The 19642-nt window shown below is 40.1% G+C and overlaps 1 protein-coding gene across 3 annotated transcripts in view; it reads right to left on the bottom strand.

Moving 5' to 3' along the window:
- The window catches only part of ROS1 (ROS proto-oncogene 1, receptor tyrosine kinase), a 74175-nt gene that overhangs the window by 5191 nt on the left and 49342 nt on the right, over positions 1-19642 (bottom strand). For all 3 annotated transcript variants that reach the window (XM_054197174.1, XM_054197175.1, XM_054197176.1), the window contains 9 exons: positions 19160-19252; positions 18342-18477; positions 17762-17924; positions 17422-17486; positions 14707-14836; positions 13574-13671; positions 12740-12943; positions 11474-11608; positions 6042-6202 (listed from right to left, as the gene is read on the bottom strand). In XM_054197174.1, coding sequence (XP_054053149.1) covers positions 6042-6202; positions 11474-11608; positions 12740-12943; positions 13574-13671; positions 14707-14836; positions 17422-17486; positions 17762-17924; positions 18342-18477; positions 19160-19252 — 1185 coding nt within the window. The remainder of the gene's footprint in view (positions 1-6041; positions 6203-11473; positions 11609-12739; positions 12944-13573; positions 13672-14706; positions 14837-17421; positions 17487-17761; positions 17925-18341; positions 18478-19159; positions 19253-19642) is intronic.

The raw sequence follows: 19642 nt of genomic DNA, 5'->3' as shown, positions 1-19642 counted from the left end.
AGTTCCACATTTGCTGCAATATAATAAGACTATATAAATAGGGAAGCACCCCCCCTTCTCTAGGTCACAAAACAGGATTCATTTTATCAAGTTTTAATGGCCCTGGTCTTACAAGTCCAGTTTAGGCTCCTTGCCTAGGCTGCCTTTACAGTCAAAGGAGAGAGAGAAAGGAGGAATAAGTCACTTTGTGGAGATGCTTATTTCACACCCTTACCTGTACACAGTAACATCTCCTGGACATGTCTACAGCTCTCCGGTGACTGTCAAACAGCTTAGACAGCCAGCGTAAATGCAATGCCTGATTTTTAGTTGCTTATACCTATACAACCATGCTACACAAATGTCAGCTCTTATAACATCATATCATCTGACTTTTTTTTCCTCAGTCCAAGGCAAAGTATTAGCATGACTCGCCTTGCAGTATCGTATGGCTCATGTGCGCGCTCTGGAATCAAACAGCATTTGTCTAGGGGACAAATAAGAAATGATCACACCACCAAGTCTCCCTTTTCCCGCAGTGTTGCAAGCACTCACTGTTTTGGAAGATGCCTTTTCTTTGACCTCTGCTGGCTTTGGGTCAGCCACTCACTAAGCTAAGTGGGGAAGAGGATTACTGAATTTCAGAAAAATACAAAGGAGACTAGATACAAGGTTTTAAAAATGTCTCTTATCAACACATCTGCTTTAGAGAAGCTTCCTTTTGTCCAAGTGATTACTTTAAGTTCAGAGAGGTGTGCAGAATAGTGTTTTAAAACACAGCTCATTTTAGGAAAATAAACTCATGACTCTTAGACAGGGAACAGCAAACCAGTACTCTTCAGCCAGCAGAGAGGACAGATATATAATGGTGAAATTGCTGATTCCAGATTTTAATATCAAACCCCCTCAATGCAAAATTTTGCACAGAGATTGAAAAAAAAAAAAAAAACAAAACATTTTTAGCAAGTACCTTAATTGCCAAAAAAAGTAAATACAATGAGTGACTGGCTTTGTAAAGAACAGTGAAAAAAGGAAACGTTACAAAATTCTGTTTTATCTTCCCACAATTTTCAAGTAACCTCTCCAGCTTAGGGATTTAAAAATGAGGATTTTTGAGGCCAAATGTGTTTCCTTTTAGTCTTTATTCTTTTGCCCTGGATTTCCTCGAGCTCCTTCCAACTGCCCTGCGTGTCACCAGAGGAGCCACTTCTAGCTGTAAGAGTGTAATGCTGCGGCACACCTTCTGAGTAATTTGCCATTTTTCCCTTATAGGTCCAAAAGGGATTGTGGGGAGCAGCACTGATAAGAATAGTCCTCCTGGGTCATAAAGGCAAGGAGCTGCTCCAGCTGCTTAATGACCAGTTGTCTGATGTCGGCAAAGACGTTTGCCAAAACAAACAGGTGTTTCCATCCGTAAAGGGGCACGCTTGGGACCTGAAAAAATATAGTGCTGTCTTGTATGTGCAAATGTAAAAAGTTATGTCTGAAAATAGACGGACTGGTTATTTATACAGCAATGCAGGGCCATCCTGTTAGCACACTGATTCATGACATTTCATTTGAACTTCTTGAAACTGCATAAAGAACAGCCTATCTTTCAGCAATGAATGGGGACTTTGGTGATGGGGCTTCTGCTCAATCAATTCCCACTGGATTCAAAGACCACTGGTGTCTCAGCCTCCAGTTGGAAAGTGCTTCCTCACTCAAAAAAAATGTCAATGCTGCTTAATGCCCATGAGCAATGTCCTGGGAAAGCCTGTAAGAGCAAGAAGGAAAAACTCTGAACTCATAGACCTGTTCCTGGTCCTGAGATTGCTTCCCTCCTTCTGAGGCAGCAGTGCCAGGAGCTGCTGGTATTGCTCAGGCCTATTTATTGCCATTTGATGCCTCCTTTAGAAGGGCAACTGTGGCAATAACAAAGCCGGTTGTCCCTTTTGCCATCCCCACACTATGCTGTTAGTGTGCTGTCCAGACCACTAACATACTGTCTGTATTAGTTCACCCGCACCTGCAATCTGCATGTCATACGGCACCAACATTAATGTTGATGAGAAAATTTAATGTTTTCCAGCTCTCCCACCTATGAAATAGCACTGACAGCACATATGGACCTGCTAAAGGTGTGGCTACCTACAAGTAGGTAAGGCTCAACAGAAATTGGAAGATGCATGACTCCATGTAAGGCTAAATGTCGCAGTTATTTTGAGGCCTGTCGTTTCACTTTGCTTGACATTTAGCTCTTTCTTTTGGAATCAAGTCTCCTGGTGAGAGCAAGCATTTCTTGGCGGGAGGCTCATGACAGGAGTTTCATTACACACAAAGGCCAATGACCGCATAACGTTTTTGGAAAATGTTGTCCAGGACAATCCATCATGGAACAGTCTTTTGGATTATTCATTTTGGCTGTTATCTATCTACTACTACTACAAACACAAGAAGTACTGCATTTAGTCCCAGCTAAAAATGAATGCAAAATTACAGTTATTTTAAATATCGTTACTTATTATACAGCATTTTACAAATCACAGACTGAGACGTATCCCATGCCCCAAACTGCTCACGACAGGGTCATGAAGGAGTGAGTGTTTTAGTCTGGAAGCCCAACTAGAACCCTATGGCCAGTTCCTGCTTAAATCAACTGCACTTCTGGAGCCCGCATTTCACTGAACTCCATTGCATAAGATTTACATCTCAGGCAGAAAAACAGTTGAATTAGTTTAAGCCTGGAGAGCTACAGAAAACTGACGTGTATGTAACCCTGATCAGATAATCCAGCAAAATTTAGACATCGCCAGGACTCCAGACCTTCAATCAAGTATGCAGCATAACGTTTTAATGGGCTTATAAAGACTGTACTTGGGGAAAGAGGGAGATAACCTACAAATAAACTATTCATATAGTGGAAATTACTATGTGCATTATAGCAACATGTAAAGAGTTTATTAAGTGTTTAGTCTTTTAAAATACATTTAAACGAAAGGACGATACATAGATAAATAAAACTCAAGCTATACTGTTTCCTGATGGACATTCCCTGTGTGAAAATCACTAAATGAGTCTGAGGAGAAGTTAAGGAGGAGTTTCAAGAACTGAAGCATGAAAACATTGAATGGAAGCATGGAAACAGTTGTTTTGTCTTTCCATCCCAATGCAGATCCAGCAGCGGGTCTGTGGCAACAACAGCTGGGCAGAGCTTATGGAAAGGGAAGAATGGAGGGAAGCCACAAGAGGGAACAGGGCAGCTGGTGGGGAAAAGGGTAAGGCTCGGGGAGAGAGTGTGTCAAGAAAACAGGCTGACCCTGAGAGCTATTGCCAAAGCTCTGCCTGCATTGAATTGCCCTGGTTACCACAGTGGGACAGATTTTACCAACTAGGTTATTACAAAGAGGCTTAATGGAGTTTGATTTTTAAAATTACCACCACAAACAGATCCCCTGAACATACCTTATACATACCTTATGGAGTACCACTATTATTAAGACTACCTTAAAAGTAGTCTTACACTTACACACAATCACTTTTTCTATAGTAAGCTGTTTTTTCAAATTTTAACCATTCAAACCAAAACTTTTCATGACAGTTTCAATCCATATTTTCCTTTTCAATAACTTGGGCATTTCTAAGAATGCTACTTTTGTACCTGGCAAACAAATAAAGCAATATTTTTTTCTCTGTGATCTCTGCTGAGTGGCAGAACCTGAAATTTTGGCAAAAGAATGTTTTTTATGTTAAGAATACATGTTTGTCATCCCAGTGAGAGTACTGGTAGCCTAGATTGAGCAAGTTAACAGCAGGGGAAAGATCATGCTTAGCTGGCACATGCAAAGAGGAGACTTGCACTGAAACTAAAATCCTTGCATGTTACATCTGTGCCAGGCCTGCTCCACCAAAAGGATGACAACCTGTATTTCAGCCTGTTTCCCCAACTCCAAGCAGCAGAGGGGCAGGCTTGTATTTAAAAGTTTCAGCCCTGCTAAAGATTTTAACAGATACTGACATAATGCCACAGGAATTTCTTAATTCCCTTAGTTTTCAGGTCTCTGTTGCCCGTGGAGTTAGGGAACGCATAGCAAAGATGTCTAAGCCAGGAAACCACATAAGCTCAGGAGTAGATGCAGGCAGCCAAAACAGCACAGCCCTACGTCCAGTTGTGTGTCTGTAGCCATTTGAAAATTAAGCACCTAGTCTGAGATGCTGTGCTCAATTCGAATATTGCAAGCCTCCTAAATTACAACCATCATTGGTGGAGACAAAGGCACAAGGTGACCATGCTATGGTACATGCCTAAAACATGTGAATTGTCACTCTCTGGAGATGTCCTTTTCTCCTCCCGACTACAGAGATATCTAGAAGAGTATCTTAGATGAGACTCCTAGCTTCTAGACAGCTGCATTTAGGAGAGATAAAGTCCATCCAAAACATAAGGCCTATTAGCTTGGACAAAGTGCCTAATTAATTGGCTGTACTCCTTTCCTGAGCTAATGCCAGGCTTAGATTTGCACCACATTAAGTATCTCTTTCCTGAACTCCACTGTTCAGAGTGAAGATGCCCCTAAAGAAACTAGGAAATTACACTACATGCAAATGCACAAAGCTCTTCATTAGAGCATAAGGGTGCAAAATCAGCTGTTTCACAAGCAGGAAATGGTAAGTTATCAGTGCTGACTTACTTTGGTCTCATCATGTCAATGATAAAGTCTTTAATCTGACATATAACCACATCATGCACAGACTGGCTCTGACAGAGAGAGAAATCACAATGGGGATAAACTCACGTTTGTAAAGCTACACCAAATGATAAAGATTAGCAAAATATCAAATAGACTATCATTAATTGAGCCTTGGACAATGCAAGTAAATTGAATATGGGTAGAATCCTGTAGAAAAATGTGTAATTGAGTACTGCATTATTCCTGGAATGGATCAGGAAGTTTTTAGAAAATCACAAAATATTGATCTATCAAAACTGTTTATGAAGCAAGGTGATTTCTCAGTTCAACAACATTTTGTGAAGAAATGAAAAGAAAAAAAACTTTAAAAATTTTAGAAACAGCTAGTTTTTGCTTTTTTGGAATGGAAAACAATTATTTTCACAGGAAATATTTTTCACCAGAAAACCATTGTATGCAAATAGCTTAAATTAAAAAAAAAAAAATCTGTGAAATAGAAGTGAAATATTTCAACTGATAAAAACTTTCTTTTTACAGATTTTCAGATCACATTGTTTACTAAGGTTTCACTTTTCCTCTAGGTTTAGCCAGTCAGGAGTTACTGCAAGATGGGAAAAGCTGCTTCTTCTGTCCCAGTCAGGTTGTTCACGTTTAGAAAATTTGAATCACAGACAACTTTAAATTTGGCATCCCCTATTTATTTGTTCAATTCCTGTCCAACTTTACTCCAACTTTAAATTCCAACTTTAACAACATTCTTATATAATTGGGCTTTGTTGTGTCCCCTGTGTTAAGTAGATCTTCCCTAACATCACCTAGTATTATTCATTCACAGTGTACAGAGGACCAACATGGTGTGACTCCTGATTGGGGCTATCATAGTTTGTGCTAGGATAAAGTTTGTGTGCCTAATTTATGCCTCACTTTCAGGCAACTACTGAATCAGTACTCCTAAAGTAAGTAAGTCCCTAACTGCCATGTTTAGCTAATGGAGAGGCAATAGATGCCTTTGAAATTGGAGCATATTTCCACCCAGAAGCCTTTAAAAGCTCTCCTGACTGTACAGGGAACATTTACTTTAGCAGAACAGGGTCATGAAGTATCAAAAATTTAGATGCAAGCTGGATGTCTCTGTGAGGCAGGCTCAGTTGCAACCTCATAGGGGTCTTTTTGCTTGGTAATCTCGTATGTGCTTTACCTAATGCATCGTACCTAATGGCACCTATTGAATGTTTACAATTTTATTATGAGAGAGATGTCGTTGGAGTTCCTGTTTTATAGGCAGAGAATTTCAGGCAGCGACAAATGCAGTGAAAAGAACTGCTGAATCACACTTTGTTACAGTACATAGGGCAGAAGCCACAGGGACAGCAGCTACTGGCCCAGACTCACCTTCAAAAGCTTCGTTGATGACTCCAGCTGTTGATTCTTTGTCTTCAAGGTAGTGGAGACACAGTGGAGAGTGTCTTATCTCTTGTAGTTTGTCCTGAATGTAAGTAAAACTAGGTCTGTTGTGAGGTTCTTGGGCCCAGCATCTTGTCATTAAATCACATCTGGAAAAAAGAAGTGTTAAAATGCAAACATTAAAGACAATAGAATTGTTCATCTCAAAGCTTATCAATAAATCATCTGAAAAGCAAGTTTGGTCTAGATTTTCAACTTCTGAAAACTTTGTATGAGGTACAAAGATTACGATCAGTGGCTGAGGGAGGGAAAGCACATTAAAGATCAGTTGTTAGTAATACTCCCTATGAATGCCTTTAATTTTTCAAAGATAGATATTTTTGAGACTGGGAACAGCTATAACATTAATGAAAAAAATTTTAAAAAGAGACATATTTATCATTACTATCTGCTCTTACCGAAGAAGTCACCAATATTTTCTAAGAAAGCTGACAACGAGGTAATTCTCTCACAGAAAAAAATACATCTAAAACCAGAAATCAACCTGAAGCTATCAGCTTATTTAATCCTCCTTCAACTCACACCTCCTCAACTTCAGGGGAAGTTCAAGGCAAACCCTCCAGCACAAAGAGGGTTAATTTAGACTTCTGCCTCCAGACAAAAACAAATAGGAGTAAGTTTTCCCATCAAAGGCAAAAATGGTATGAGTTTCCTCCAAGTGCAGGGATCCTAGCCCACCTTGCACAATATTATCTGTACCATTCAGTGGAAAACTGCCCCTCCTGTTTGTCCAAAGGATAGGGCTGATTTATGTTGCTTACCCGAGGTGAGTCCAGGCTACACAAAACCAAATCCTACAAAAGCCAGGGGGAGCCAGGCTGAAAACCAAAACAGAGCCAGCACCTTGATATGCTAAATGGTGGGAGTGGAGGGATGTCTTATGGTCTCAAAACCTGAGAGCAGCCTTTGAGCAGCCAGTGAAAGGCCAGTCAGGAAGCTGCTACTGGAATGTGGAGTATTCACCTCTAAGACCTATGTTCAAATCCTTCCCTGACAAACAGCTTCCCAGACCTGCTGCTATATGACACCGGGCATTACTGAATTATTGTGAAAAGAATTGGCTTGCTCAGATCCTCACTTATTCATCTTAAAAAGGAGACTGCTGTCCTTCACCACAATTGGGTATTTTACAAAACCTTTGGCAGTAGGTGGGACAAATCTCTTGACTTCTGATTTTTCAGTGATATTTTCCATTAATATACTGGTGTTGGGTAAGAAACCTGAGTAGAAAAACTGTTTCAGAACCGCTTTTCATCTACCTGTATCATGTGGTTGTGGAGCTGGACAGACTGATTCTGGTTTTTCAAAAGGATACAGTGAAATCTTGAAAATCCATTTTAAGAATCTAAAAAGTGGTAGGGACTTCCTACTGCTCCGAATCACTTCATCTGCTAACTTTCAGGTGTACTGTTTATTGATGACACTGGAAATATGGTTGGAAAAGTACTGAATAGGATTCAAAATGAGGTGAAATTACTCTGGTTGTCCTTCTGCTGCCAGTAAAATGTCTGTCACATCAAATTCAAAAGTCATGCTTGGATTCTGGAAGCCAAACAATCTGCTTTCTGGTCATGCTGGTTGGTAGGATATTCAAGAAAAAAACCATGAGTTCAGGTTCTGTGTTCCATTAGGTTAGCACTTGGGCTCTCATGAGCAGAGGCTTGTGCAAGGTGTAAGCAATGACATAAAAGAGCTCACTGAGTACATGGCTCCTCAAATGGAAAGAAAGAAACAGACTGCCATAGGCCAACAGTGGGAGAAAGAAACAGGAAATCATACATAAGTCACGGAGTCATAGAATGGTTTGGGTTGGAAGGCACCTTCAAAGATCATCTCATCCAACCCCCCAGCCACAAGTAGAGACGTATCCAACTAGATCAGGTGCTCAAAGCCCCATCCAACCTGACTTTGAACACTTCCAACGATCCACAACTTCTCTGGGCAACCTGTTCCAGTGTCGACCACCCTCATCATAAAAAATTTCTTACTTATATACAACCTAACCCTATCCTCTTTTCCTTTATGAAACAAGAACACAACAAATGTGGACTCTGAATATTTTTGTATTCCTAAGACCAATCACCGTCTTTTTAAATAACTAATTTTTTATTGGACAATCTGCTTTATAAAGCTGTTCAGTATTGTTATTGAGTGGGGATATTCATTGCTGCCAAAACATTCAGAATTGGAATTTTCTCATTTTAATTTTATTCCATATTCTTATTTCCTAAATCGAATTACTTGCTGGTTGGCTTAAAATTTTAATACCAGATAGAACCGATACTATTCACAAAGTATTTAATTCAGACAGGCTTTAGGTTTCTAATGACAAAAACTTTCATGCTGTCTCAGAATATATCTGCAACTTTTGCACGCATAGCTATTTGTGGCATGATATTTAGCTTTCAAGGCATGTCGTGACATCCAAAGTTTTAAGTCACATGGCATAAACTTTCACTAGTGCAGAAATGCATCAGCATGAGACCAGTCAAGAGGGTGAAAGCCAGGTTAATATGCCAAGACGTACATGAACGACAGCTTGAGCACATTCTTGTATGTCCTTGGTAGCCAAGCATAGGCTGGCAAGTAGTTCATCACTTCAGTATGAGGAAAAGACTCAGAGGATTCCCTTACTTCATGGTGAAAGCCTTTCAGGGAGAAATGAAAAATAACAGATCCAAACACAACATCAGCTAAAGTTTTATGTTAGGTTTAAGAACCAGCCTGTACACCTGGATGTACACCTATGCACCTACATTTCACGACTGTGTTTTATCTGTGTGGGACAACAGGTAACCATATGTCCAATAGAGCTGCATACATAGGATAAGTAAGAATTTGAGAGCCTGGAAAACCAAAGAAGTAATATTCATTACCTAATATTGAAGGCTGAAAGTGAACAATTCTTGAAATACACTTTAGTGCACAGAAACTACAGGACTTACCAATTTTCTCTCATACAATTGATGTAGGGATTTTCTTAGAAAAAGAGAAAAATTGTTGGGATGAAAAAGAGCCTCTGCTTTCATCTGATGCATTCTGAGCAAGCCCTTCTCTCCCACTCCTCAAATACCTCCAAAGGGGGAGGGGGGTAGGGGTGGGACATTCCCAGAGCCAAGTAGCAAAAGCTCTTAGTTACCAAACTAAAGTTTCTTCATCAAACTCAAAACTGCAGCTTCAAGTCAGCAAGTGGCACCGCACTTGTACAAATTTTCCTGACTGCAATCCACAGGCTTTCAGGATCTATGTTAAATTAGCTCAGTTCAGTCCAAACCTTGGCATGCTCTTGCATGCAAGGCTCACACCCAGTTGACTGTGCCAGATGTCAATCTCTGACTGCAAAAGTAGTGCCGTTCATATATTTAATTCATATTTCAATAAATATGGCCCATTTATAGATCCCCAAGCCGCTTTTCCAGTTCATCACCAAGCTTTACCTATCCACACTTCTCTGGGGGAAAGCAGATGATTACTCCCTGGAGTAACATCTTTTGGAGGCAAGGGGGAGAATTTCTCCCCCCTGCCAAAAAAAAAAAAACAATCTCACTTCCTTAGTGCTTTTACACCCCAAGGTTTCTGTGTCAGCCCTACTTGCCCTCGCAGTGTAAGCCTACCACAGATTCCTAAACACTTCTCAGCTGAAGCAATTTGGCCTTTGAACTCTCTTCCTATCAGTGATGGTTTGTTTTGTCAAATGACAATGAGCAAGCCAAAGTGCCAAGGAGACAATTACTGACTCATGGTGTCCTGATGCAGGTTCAAAACCAAAGAAGGGAAGCAGGAATGTCAAGAATCCCAGCATGCCATTAATGACCTAGCAAAGTAGCAAAAAGCTATTTAGCTACTGACAGAAGCTGCACGCAGGTGCTGAGTGTTCACCAAATGAGATAAAAGACGGTACAAGAGTCTAAGAGCTCATTCAACCCCTTGGCTTTCAAAAACTATGTTACTGTTATTAGGCCCTGATCCTACAAGTTACAACAGGTAGACTAGCGTTTAAGCCCTACCTGCTATGCTAAATTTAAGATCTGGGACCTTAAAAATTACTTCAAGCAAAGTTTTCTTGACTCTTCTGAAGATTTTGTCACTCATTTTAAAGGCAACTTATGAGCCTCTGTATGAGCTTGAATATCAAACTAGTACATGAATACACATTACCTCCTCTGCTTTTTTATTCATGAGACAGCTGCAAGAATTTTTTCAAGGAAACCTTTTTTCAGCAGAAAATATTGAAACTGAAATTGTTTTGGGTTCTCATTTGTTCGGTGACTTCCAGTTTTCACTCTGTTGTTCAAACAAAATCATAATCTCTTCAATTCTTCAGTTCCCCTGAGTATTAAAGCTTACCCTTTTTTTTATTGCTAATATGGTATTTAAGCTGTATGTACATAATGATAAATAATCACCCTCTCTGGAACACAGAGCATGGTAAATGATGTGAGACCTATCACAGAGGTCTGGGCTTGCCAATCACAGAATTATTCTCAAGCCATTTCCTCAGCACCAGGAGTAAGAATTGTGCACTTTAAGTAGCCTCTCCTTCCATTTGTAGGACCAGCTGTCAAGTGCATTGCTGTGGCTGCTTATGCAGGGTGGGTGATAGAAGAATTGAGACATGAAATTAGACAATACTGAGTGATCATTGGGCTCAGGTTCAACTTCCTCCCTTATACACCTCTGGTCCGTATGGGTTTGATCCACTGTATATGTTCATTTTATTCTTTTAATGGAAAGAAATTTTCAATTAAACCTGAATTTTATGCTCAAGAGACAAATGGAAATTGGAATGTTTGTTTATCCAGCTCAGCTAAAGACTAACCAGGAGTGCAGACTTCCCTTTTGCTGCCTCAGCTTTTCTTATTGGCTTTTCTAAGATTAATATCTGCAAAGAGAGAATGGTTTGTTTTCCACATGTGTTTTAATAGTAGGCTAATTCCTGCGGCTATCATTGAGAAGGCCAGTTATATCTGCTATTGCAGGCACACGGGGTACAGGGACCAGTAAATTCTTTCTTAAAGCCATCTTAACTTTTAACCAATATCATCAGGCACTCTCAGCCTGTTATCACATTACTGCCAGATTCATACCCAAGACTGACTTTATATTGTCTCTGAAATCCGGTTTAAAAGACCAATATCCACCATTCAATTTCAACACTTAAGTTCTTACTCACAGGCTGCACTACGAGATGAATCAGTAGCAGGTTGGCAGCTACAAATGCTAACTCTTTTATCTGAAATAAGATGGAGGATATTGAACTCTGCATGGGCGTAAGTAGCATTCAAAATTATGGCCACCTGGCAATAAGCCTCTTGCTTCTTATAAATATTACCAAGAACATTTAAACAAAATTAACTTACAGATCATCAGGACAATTGTTTGGAGTTTCCAGCCTTCCTCCTGATCGTATGTGGTGTAAAACTTGTGTATTGGAGAAACCTGGATATGGTTGTTGACCCAAAGTTAATGTTTCCCACACTAAGACTCCAAAAGCCCTAAGAAACACCAACAAAATAAATTAATTACCTTAGTCATCATTAACAATCATCCTATCAGCAGTTAAAATAACTCTAACCTAAGAATAAGACTCAGTCAGAAAAATTAAGAGTAAGAAGGTTTAATTTATCGTGAAACAATTCATATGTCTGTCAGACAGACTCTGGAATAGCTAACATAAATGCGTCGAACTGGCATACTTTCCCAGACTCATGGAGATGCAGCTTAGAAGACATTAAGTGCTCACAGCTTCCCTGGGCAACCCTCTCTGGTTGAGCCTGTCTTCACTTAAACAAGTGTTTAGAAATGTCTAGAGGCGTCTTTCAAAATTGAGAGAGAGAAGTTCTCCTAAGCACCACTCACAAAATGATCAGCACCTCATTTGGTTTGGCACAGAGCATTAAATGACTTGCTTAGGTAAATATAAGAGTGACAGTCAAATGAGTGGGCAGCAGGGGCTGAGGACTTGGAGAAAACTGAGGGGCTATAGCCCACCAGGAGTACCTATGGTTACCGAAATCTAAACTTGTGAATCTCAGGTTTAATGGATATGATGGGGCTTTTTTTTTCCATGCTTCCTGACAGTGGGTCTCTGCATCTTCATTTTAAACTCAAAACCACTCAAATAGGCACTTTAAGTAAGCGTCCACAGCAAAGTATTATGACCTTCCTCTGATGATGCTGAGAAATTTGGGCTTGAAAATAAAGAATTCACCAGAAGAGGGTAAAACAGTAAGGGGAAAGTATTTGGCTCTAGGAAGGAAATGCCAATTAATCTAATGAAAATCAAAAAGGAACAGCATGCAGACAGTCAATTTACTGACCAATCAAGCAAAAACCATGTTGTGGACCTAGTACAAAATTGTTTGATTGAGTGACATTAGCTCTTTCCAGCCAGAATCCAAAGCTAGAGCTCAAAGCATTAAGAAATATATCCATGCAGGTATACTGTCATGGTGCCAAACTTTTCATTAGCTCATTAAAATACCAGTTAGGAGGAAATCTGCCTTAGCCTAAAAATTATTAGAGATGGCAATATGCAACCTTATCATTCCCCCTGTAAACCAGTATTTTCTTGCTGTGGGATTTAGTATGATTATTCCCACAGCTGTGTGGCTGCTATAACTCACCAGACATCAGAGCGATTTGTAAAGACACCATCCATGAGGCTTTCAGGAGCCATCCATCTGACAGGGAGTAGGCCTTCTCCTCTTTTCCTGTAGTAATCATTTTTGTAGATATCTCTGGCAAGTCCAAAATCACCAATCTTTACTACTCGAGAGGAGCTCTCATATTTCTTCTCAGACACAAGGCAGTTGCGAGCAGCCAGGTCCCTGATTTGTAAAGCAGAAACAAGAGGCTGCAGTTAGCACTGCAGAATAACTCAGGTCAGAAGGGACCTCTGGACATCACCTGGTTCAACGCCCTCTTCAGAGCAGTGCCAACTTCAAGGTTGGATCAAGTGGCTTAGGGCCTTATCCAGTTAAGTTTTGCATATCCTCAAGACTGGAGATGGCACAGCCCCTCTGGACAACGTGTTCCTGTGACTGATGCTGCACGTTGTGAATATTATCCAATTTCCCTTGCTGTAACTTGTGCCTATTGCTTCTCATCTTTTCCCTGTGCACCTCTGAGAAAAGTCTGGCTCTGTGTCCTCTGTAGCTGCCCATTAAGCAGGTGAAGACAGTAAATGGATCTCTCCACTTGCCCTTCTCCTTGTTGCATAGGATACATTTCTGTCCTAGGACGTAATGAGTCCTGGATTCAGATCTTAGATTAGGCCATCATTTTGTGAAAGAACTGTAGGTAATTTTTAGCAGAAAAGCGTAACATCAAAATTTACTCCAGTGCTCTCATCTTCCCTGTTACATTGTGACATCTTTCCAGGCATTTTTCCCCAGGTAAGGTAATTAATCCCAATACTGTGGGTAAACCTTGGAAGACTAAGAAAACAAGTCCTGTACCTGTGTATAAAATGCATTTTCTCTAAATAGACACAGCCTTTGCAAATATCCAAACATATATCCAAGAGGTCAGTCACTGTCAGTAAGGGACTCTGGAACTACGAGAAACAGACAGAAGTTAGCCATGTCTTCAAGCTTTACAAACTCAGAATGACAACATCCCTATGCAAAGATGCTATTGTTTCCTCATTTGAAATGTACAGGATTTTTCCAAAACATGCAAAGCACAGGTGCAAAATCTCTGTATATCAATAGAACGAATGCTAATTACTGGCAGGGTAAACTGCCAAATCACTGCTGTGGAAGGCAGATGAACACATCCAGGTTTTTCATTTGGGGCTAAGAATATCCTAGGACCTTCAGAATTGCTTCTTCACTATGGTGGAAGAAATGGGACCATGAAAATTTCCTCCTACTATCAGATCAGGTTTGCTTGCTGTTTTATTAATCAGTATAATGTATTGTTCTAGTAGAATACATGTATATACATTTCAGTAGAATTCATTACTGACTGAGATTTGATCCGATCATGTAAATGAACAAGACAGTTGCTATAATGCTATAAAATATCAGTGCTGAGGCCCTTTGACCTACAATTCAACCATCCATATTCTTAATCTGTATATTAACTATGGAAAAATTTACTTAATTAAAGAAATTTATTCTTTCTTTTTTTTCTCCTCTTTCCTTCTAAAGAATATGAGGATATGGGCGCAGGGACAGTATCTTCTTGTATGCCTGGACTATGCCTAGCACATTAAGGATACTGCTGATATTCAAAGACACAAAAAAACCCCTATGAGGCCTGATAGACCACATGCATGACCACCATTATTTATGCTCACTTTTCAAAGGACTGTTCGTGGTATTCATAGAGAGGAAGCTCAGCACACATCTCACAACTGAAAACCCAGTTTCAGTCAGTGGTCTAATGACATTCAATCTTCCTCACAACAACTCTGAATGCAAGGTCAGCACTCAACATTGAGGTCCCATCGTGTTAGGGAGAAGCCAGGTCAGGCCTTGCAGGTACAGAACAGCTGGACATCAGCATGGCCTTTGAGGAAGGGAAAAACTGAGAAACTGCGGGCAGTTGCAGGTTAAAAATATGAGTGTTGTGGTCTTTACCCCACCTTTTGCTTTCTGGCTCCTCGTAAATAGCTAAGTAGATCCCCTCCTTCCATCAGCTCCAGTATAAGGTACTGAGGTTCATTTAACAGGCACACGCCAAGTAACTTCAGAATGTGAGGGTGATCAAATTTACTAAAGAGAAGGAAACGACTGTAAGATTACATATGAGAAATCCAGCTGGTTGATAGCTAATAAAGTTCATAAAGCTGCAAGCAATGAATGAGCAGCTTGGCCTTTACAATCCTACCTCTACCAACAACATGATTTAGTAACTCACAGCGCCTGGATTTGCTCAGTCATAGGGAGAGTGCAGGGACATCCTTTCAAAATACAGGCTTACACTGTACTTTGATAGACACCCTAATGCGTGCATGTGTGTTAAAAGCACACTTCATCTTATTTCCAGGAAGGAAAGAAAGGTAGCCAAATGTCAATCTCATCTAGGAACAACATGAATTACCACCTGTACCTTAAAGGTATCTGTATTATTTTAATAGAGTGCTTTTACTGCTGTATTCACAGTAGAACTGCTAATTCAGAGAAATGCACAAAGGTAAAAGCACAAGGTGCAACATATTATTTTCACAATCCAGAGGAGAACTGTTTCTCACGGTATGTTTTCAAGAGAAACAAAATACACAGGAGGAATACTTCCAGATATGCTGGTAATTGCCTCTGTGTGTCCAAACAGATAGGGATTACCACAGAGCAATCAATACTCCCAGACCTAGCACTCTTCAAAGAATGAAGAATATTTATTGCATCTGTCAGTGACCGTGTTTTTACAATCACATTTCTTGTGTTATAAAATGGTTTTCCCTTCTCACTGCTGTGTGAAAGGACTCCCACCAGCAGTCAGAGAAATTTGACTCTATTGAGGAAACTGCTCATGTCCAAAGTGCTGCTGTCAAATGCACCAGTATAAACAAACAAATAGAAGAGGACGTTTTCCTTCTAACCTCTTTCAATTCGCATAATCTTAGGTATGGGCAAAAACTCTCCAGCAAAATGTGTGATTTTGGGTTTGGCAGTTCCCCCCAGCACCCAGCACATACCTCTCACTCAGACAAACTCTCAAGAACAAAAAGAGAGGAAGGAGCACCTGGCACTTTCCTTACAGCTCAGGCAGCCCTTTCTCCCCTGAGCTGTCATTCCTTACTTCCCAAGCAATGGGATACACCCAAGAATTTATTACATATATATTTGTACACAAATGACTCACCAATAACCAATATCAAATGACTGTTTGAAATACAGGTAACTATTTTAATAAACGTCTGAAAAGGCAAGCAAAATAAAAGTTGCATTTAAATATCTAACATCAAGGTTTGTAAACAATCAGGTTCACTTACGTTCTCTTTCTGTCCTTGGTTTCATTTATGAGAACTTACAAGTGAACATCAAGAAAAATCATTAAGCCTTCCGTGAGGGAATTAAATCACTAGTTTTCTCACATTAAAAAAATGAAAGATTTAAAGTATATAAAACATACCGATTCTTTTTATTATTATTAAATGACTACTGGGAATATAATATATTTAAACTTTTCTGTTATCTTCATTTCTGTGTTTCATTGTATTGGTGAACATATGGGCCCACATTAGTGTTTACTTTGAAATGTAACAATTTCTAATTATATATTTTTCCAGGATTTCTGGCTTGTGATTATTAGTTGTAAAAAGGAAGTAGTATTGGGGAAGCTTTAGACTTTAATTGTGGGTACATATAATTTCTGTTCTACACAGAAAATAGACCTTAACTGGGCTTATGACTGCCACATTGACTGAAGATATATTGTAGAAAGTTTACACACAGCACTTATTCTTTTACAATTTAATGACATGGTTGCATTTTAGTTGTCACGAGCCTCTTACCTCAGTATTCAATGTACAGTGTGTGGAAAAAAGTTAGCCAAAGAAAAGCAGGATACTTTTTAAAAAAAAAGTAAATACATAAAAGAATGCTGTGAAAATCAATTTCAGATTTAGTAACACTATGTTTTCTGTACATAATAAAAAATCTTTCATTTTCCAAAAGATGCTTCTAATTCTGCCCTCATGAAATAGAAGTCAGAGAAGCCCAGAAGTGTGTCTGAAAACTAAACCGTACTCTCAGCCTTATGTTCCCAGCTGAAAACTACAGATCAACTTCTATTTGTCTCTGTGGAGACTCCGGAAAACCAGATTTCTAGCTGACACACGGACCTTCCTATGTGAAATTCCTGCACTGGTGACAGATGTATTATTTTTTTAAGTTTACCTCAATAGAAGAGGTGTGTGGCAGCCTCTAGTGGTAAGTATGCATATTTTTAAAAAACAGTTTCCACAGTAAATTGAAACTTCAAGGCATCAGCTTCTTTTGATAAGTTTATTGTGATAAAACGGGATTAGCCAAATGTTTCCCAATTGTCTTTAACAACTAACTTGGTTCTAGGGCAGCAAAGATATTGACATATATCAGTCCAAACCCCAATAAATCCATGATACGAGCATACTGAATTTACAATCTCTATCTTAAATTTTGCCAGTTGGTTTTGTACGCTTATTTTCATAAGATTCATCAGTAGTGTTTTAATTTTTTTTGCATAAATAGGAAAGCGCACCAAAAATAACACAGTAATTTGTTTAGAGGAAAGTGTTGCTTTCATTCCTTTTGAAGGCCACCACCCTCAAGTGACAACGGCTTCAAAGGGTGCTCAGTGGCAAAGCTGTCCCTACCTCATTAAGTGTGCCTCCTTCAAGAACTCACTCTTCTCGTGGTCTGTCGCACCCTTCTTCAAAGTCTATTCAATGGAAAGCAAAAGTGTAATAACACTTAGGTCATCACCACCGTTATCATATAGTGCTTAAGCAAAGCAATCAGACATAATCATGGCCTTAAATACACAGTATTTTTCAGCAATCATTACAAGGAGATAGGCTAGCTTTAAGTGACTTGCAAGAAATACTGCAAGGAAATACCGAAATCCGTCAACACCTGTCTCTGTGGTACAACCTCTGAGCCAAATCTCTCCGCCCATCCCATTCTGTCACCAGAGAAATACACAGCTGTGATTACCTTGACTGCTACTTTGGATTCTCCACTTCCATCTGCCAGGATATCTACCGCAGTTCCTTCATACACCTCTCCAAATGCTCCACTTCCTAAAAATTTGTGTAAGTTCAGTTTGTCCCGAGGAAAAGCTGGCAATGATTCAATCTCTGCTTGAGAAGGTAGAGTGCTACAAAACAGCAATACTAGTCACTTGGTAATACTTAGAAATGTTTGAAATTTTATTAAAATTCTTCCTCAAATGAACCTGGTACTATTTGTCTCATCAGGTACAGTTAAGGGGAGCTCACGTGAAGCCTGGATGATTTGGAAGCTATTGGAAAACACCAGGTCGTCTTCCTTTCCCATGCACTCACGTTTCTTGCCAATGTGAGCGTGCAGGGTGGGATAGGGGCAATCCAGGCCAAGGTACACAGCGGGGAGTCAACATGGCAGGGAGTACTTCAGAGCAGACCTGCCCTGCAGCATGAATGCAGCCCTTACCTACACCTTGAGGTGTCAGAGGTGAGTGCACTGATGAAAACCACTCCAGAGAAGCCCTCTTAAATGTTTTTGTCCTGAAAATAAATTTGCTTCAAGGACATACCTTACAGCGTAACAGGCATTGGCTAGTCCCACTGTCTCAGCCACCCCCCTGAGTTGAGCTAATTCTTTATCTTCCTTGATAAACACTATCTGTCCAGGTAAGGCCTGTTTTCTGGATGTCCTTCGTTGGTGCCATACTGGAACAGAAAAGCAGACTGTCAGATATTTCACTCTGAGAACATCCCAGTGTGCCAGGTTTTTTGTTATTCTGTTCAACATGTCCCCCCAGCAGCTCAAGTAAGCAAGATATTTCCATCTTTTCCCCCCAAAACTCAGACAACTGCTCCTTGAGCTGAGAAATCAGTCAAGCATCCAATCTGTAAGTGGCAAGACCCAAGCCCAAAGGGCTGCTGCTAAATCCCAGGAAGAAGATGAGTGAGAGGGCAGGACCATCACATGTGGAGCTACAGTTCAGGGTAATCTCTACATACTTTCTTCAGAAACCAAGCTTAAGAGGAAAAAAATGGGATCCGTTGGTGCATAAATGCAGTACCCAACTTGAGAATTATAAGGTAGAAGTTTTATAAGGTTACACAGAAATACCAGAGTTCCTTCAGCATTCCTGTGCTCTCCCTGCAGGGAATCAACAGCAAAAAATGCCTTAGGATGGAGTGAACTGGTATTCTGTCCTCGATACTGAAAACATAACCAGCCATCTCTAGGTCCTCAAAGAATGAGAGCACACGAATTCTTCCCAGCTCCCACCCTGGGGGTTGTTCAACATTTCCCTAAAACTAGAAGCCCATCATCTCCCGCCATCTGAACTGCCTTTTACTGAGGCCTGGTGAATCAAGGATGTGGAAAAACTCAGCCACATACCAAAACCAAATAACATGGCCACAGTCAAGCCCAGCACAACCACTCCGATCACAACAGCAATGGCAATGATGGTGTCTGGGGAGATCATAGTATCTGTTAAATGGGAGGGGAAAATTGGTTAATGACCGTAGATACAAAACATATCAATCCTATGGAGCTGAGCAAACCTGAGAGAACCCTTGAGCTGCCTGCTGTGTAAATGCCTCTGCACAAAGCTCTCTTGTAGGCTGTATGTAGATGTCTACATTTGGTCAGACCAATCCTCCTCCCCCAGGTCTGTGCCATTCCTGCGTGGATGGCCTACTGTGTATACAGAAAGAGAAAATCCCGAACTGTTTGACCACTCAAAATGTGAATCCCAAAAACTACAACTACGAAGTGTAGGTCTAATATTCTGGCTGAAGGCAAGAAGTAATTCTCACATCCTTACCCAGCATGGGAGCTTGCCCTTTTTTCAAGAATCATTCCATAATGCAGATTGCA

Source organism: Rissa tridactyla, chromosome 3 (genome assembly GCF_028500815.1).
Source record: "Rissa tridactyla isolate bRisTri1 chromosome 3, bRisTri1.patW.cur.20221130, whole genome shotgun sequence".
Taxonomy (NCBI): domain Eukaryota; kingdom Metazoa; phylum Chordata; class Aves; order Charadriiformes; family Laridae; genus Rissa; species Rissa tridactyla.
The sequence above is the reverse complement of the archived record's forward strand: the minus strand, read 5'-3'. Positions and strand labels throughout refer to the sequence as shown.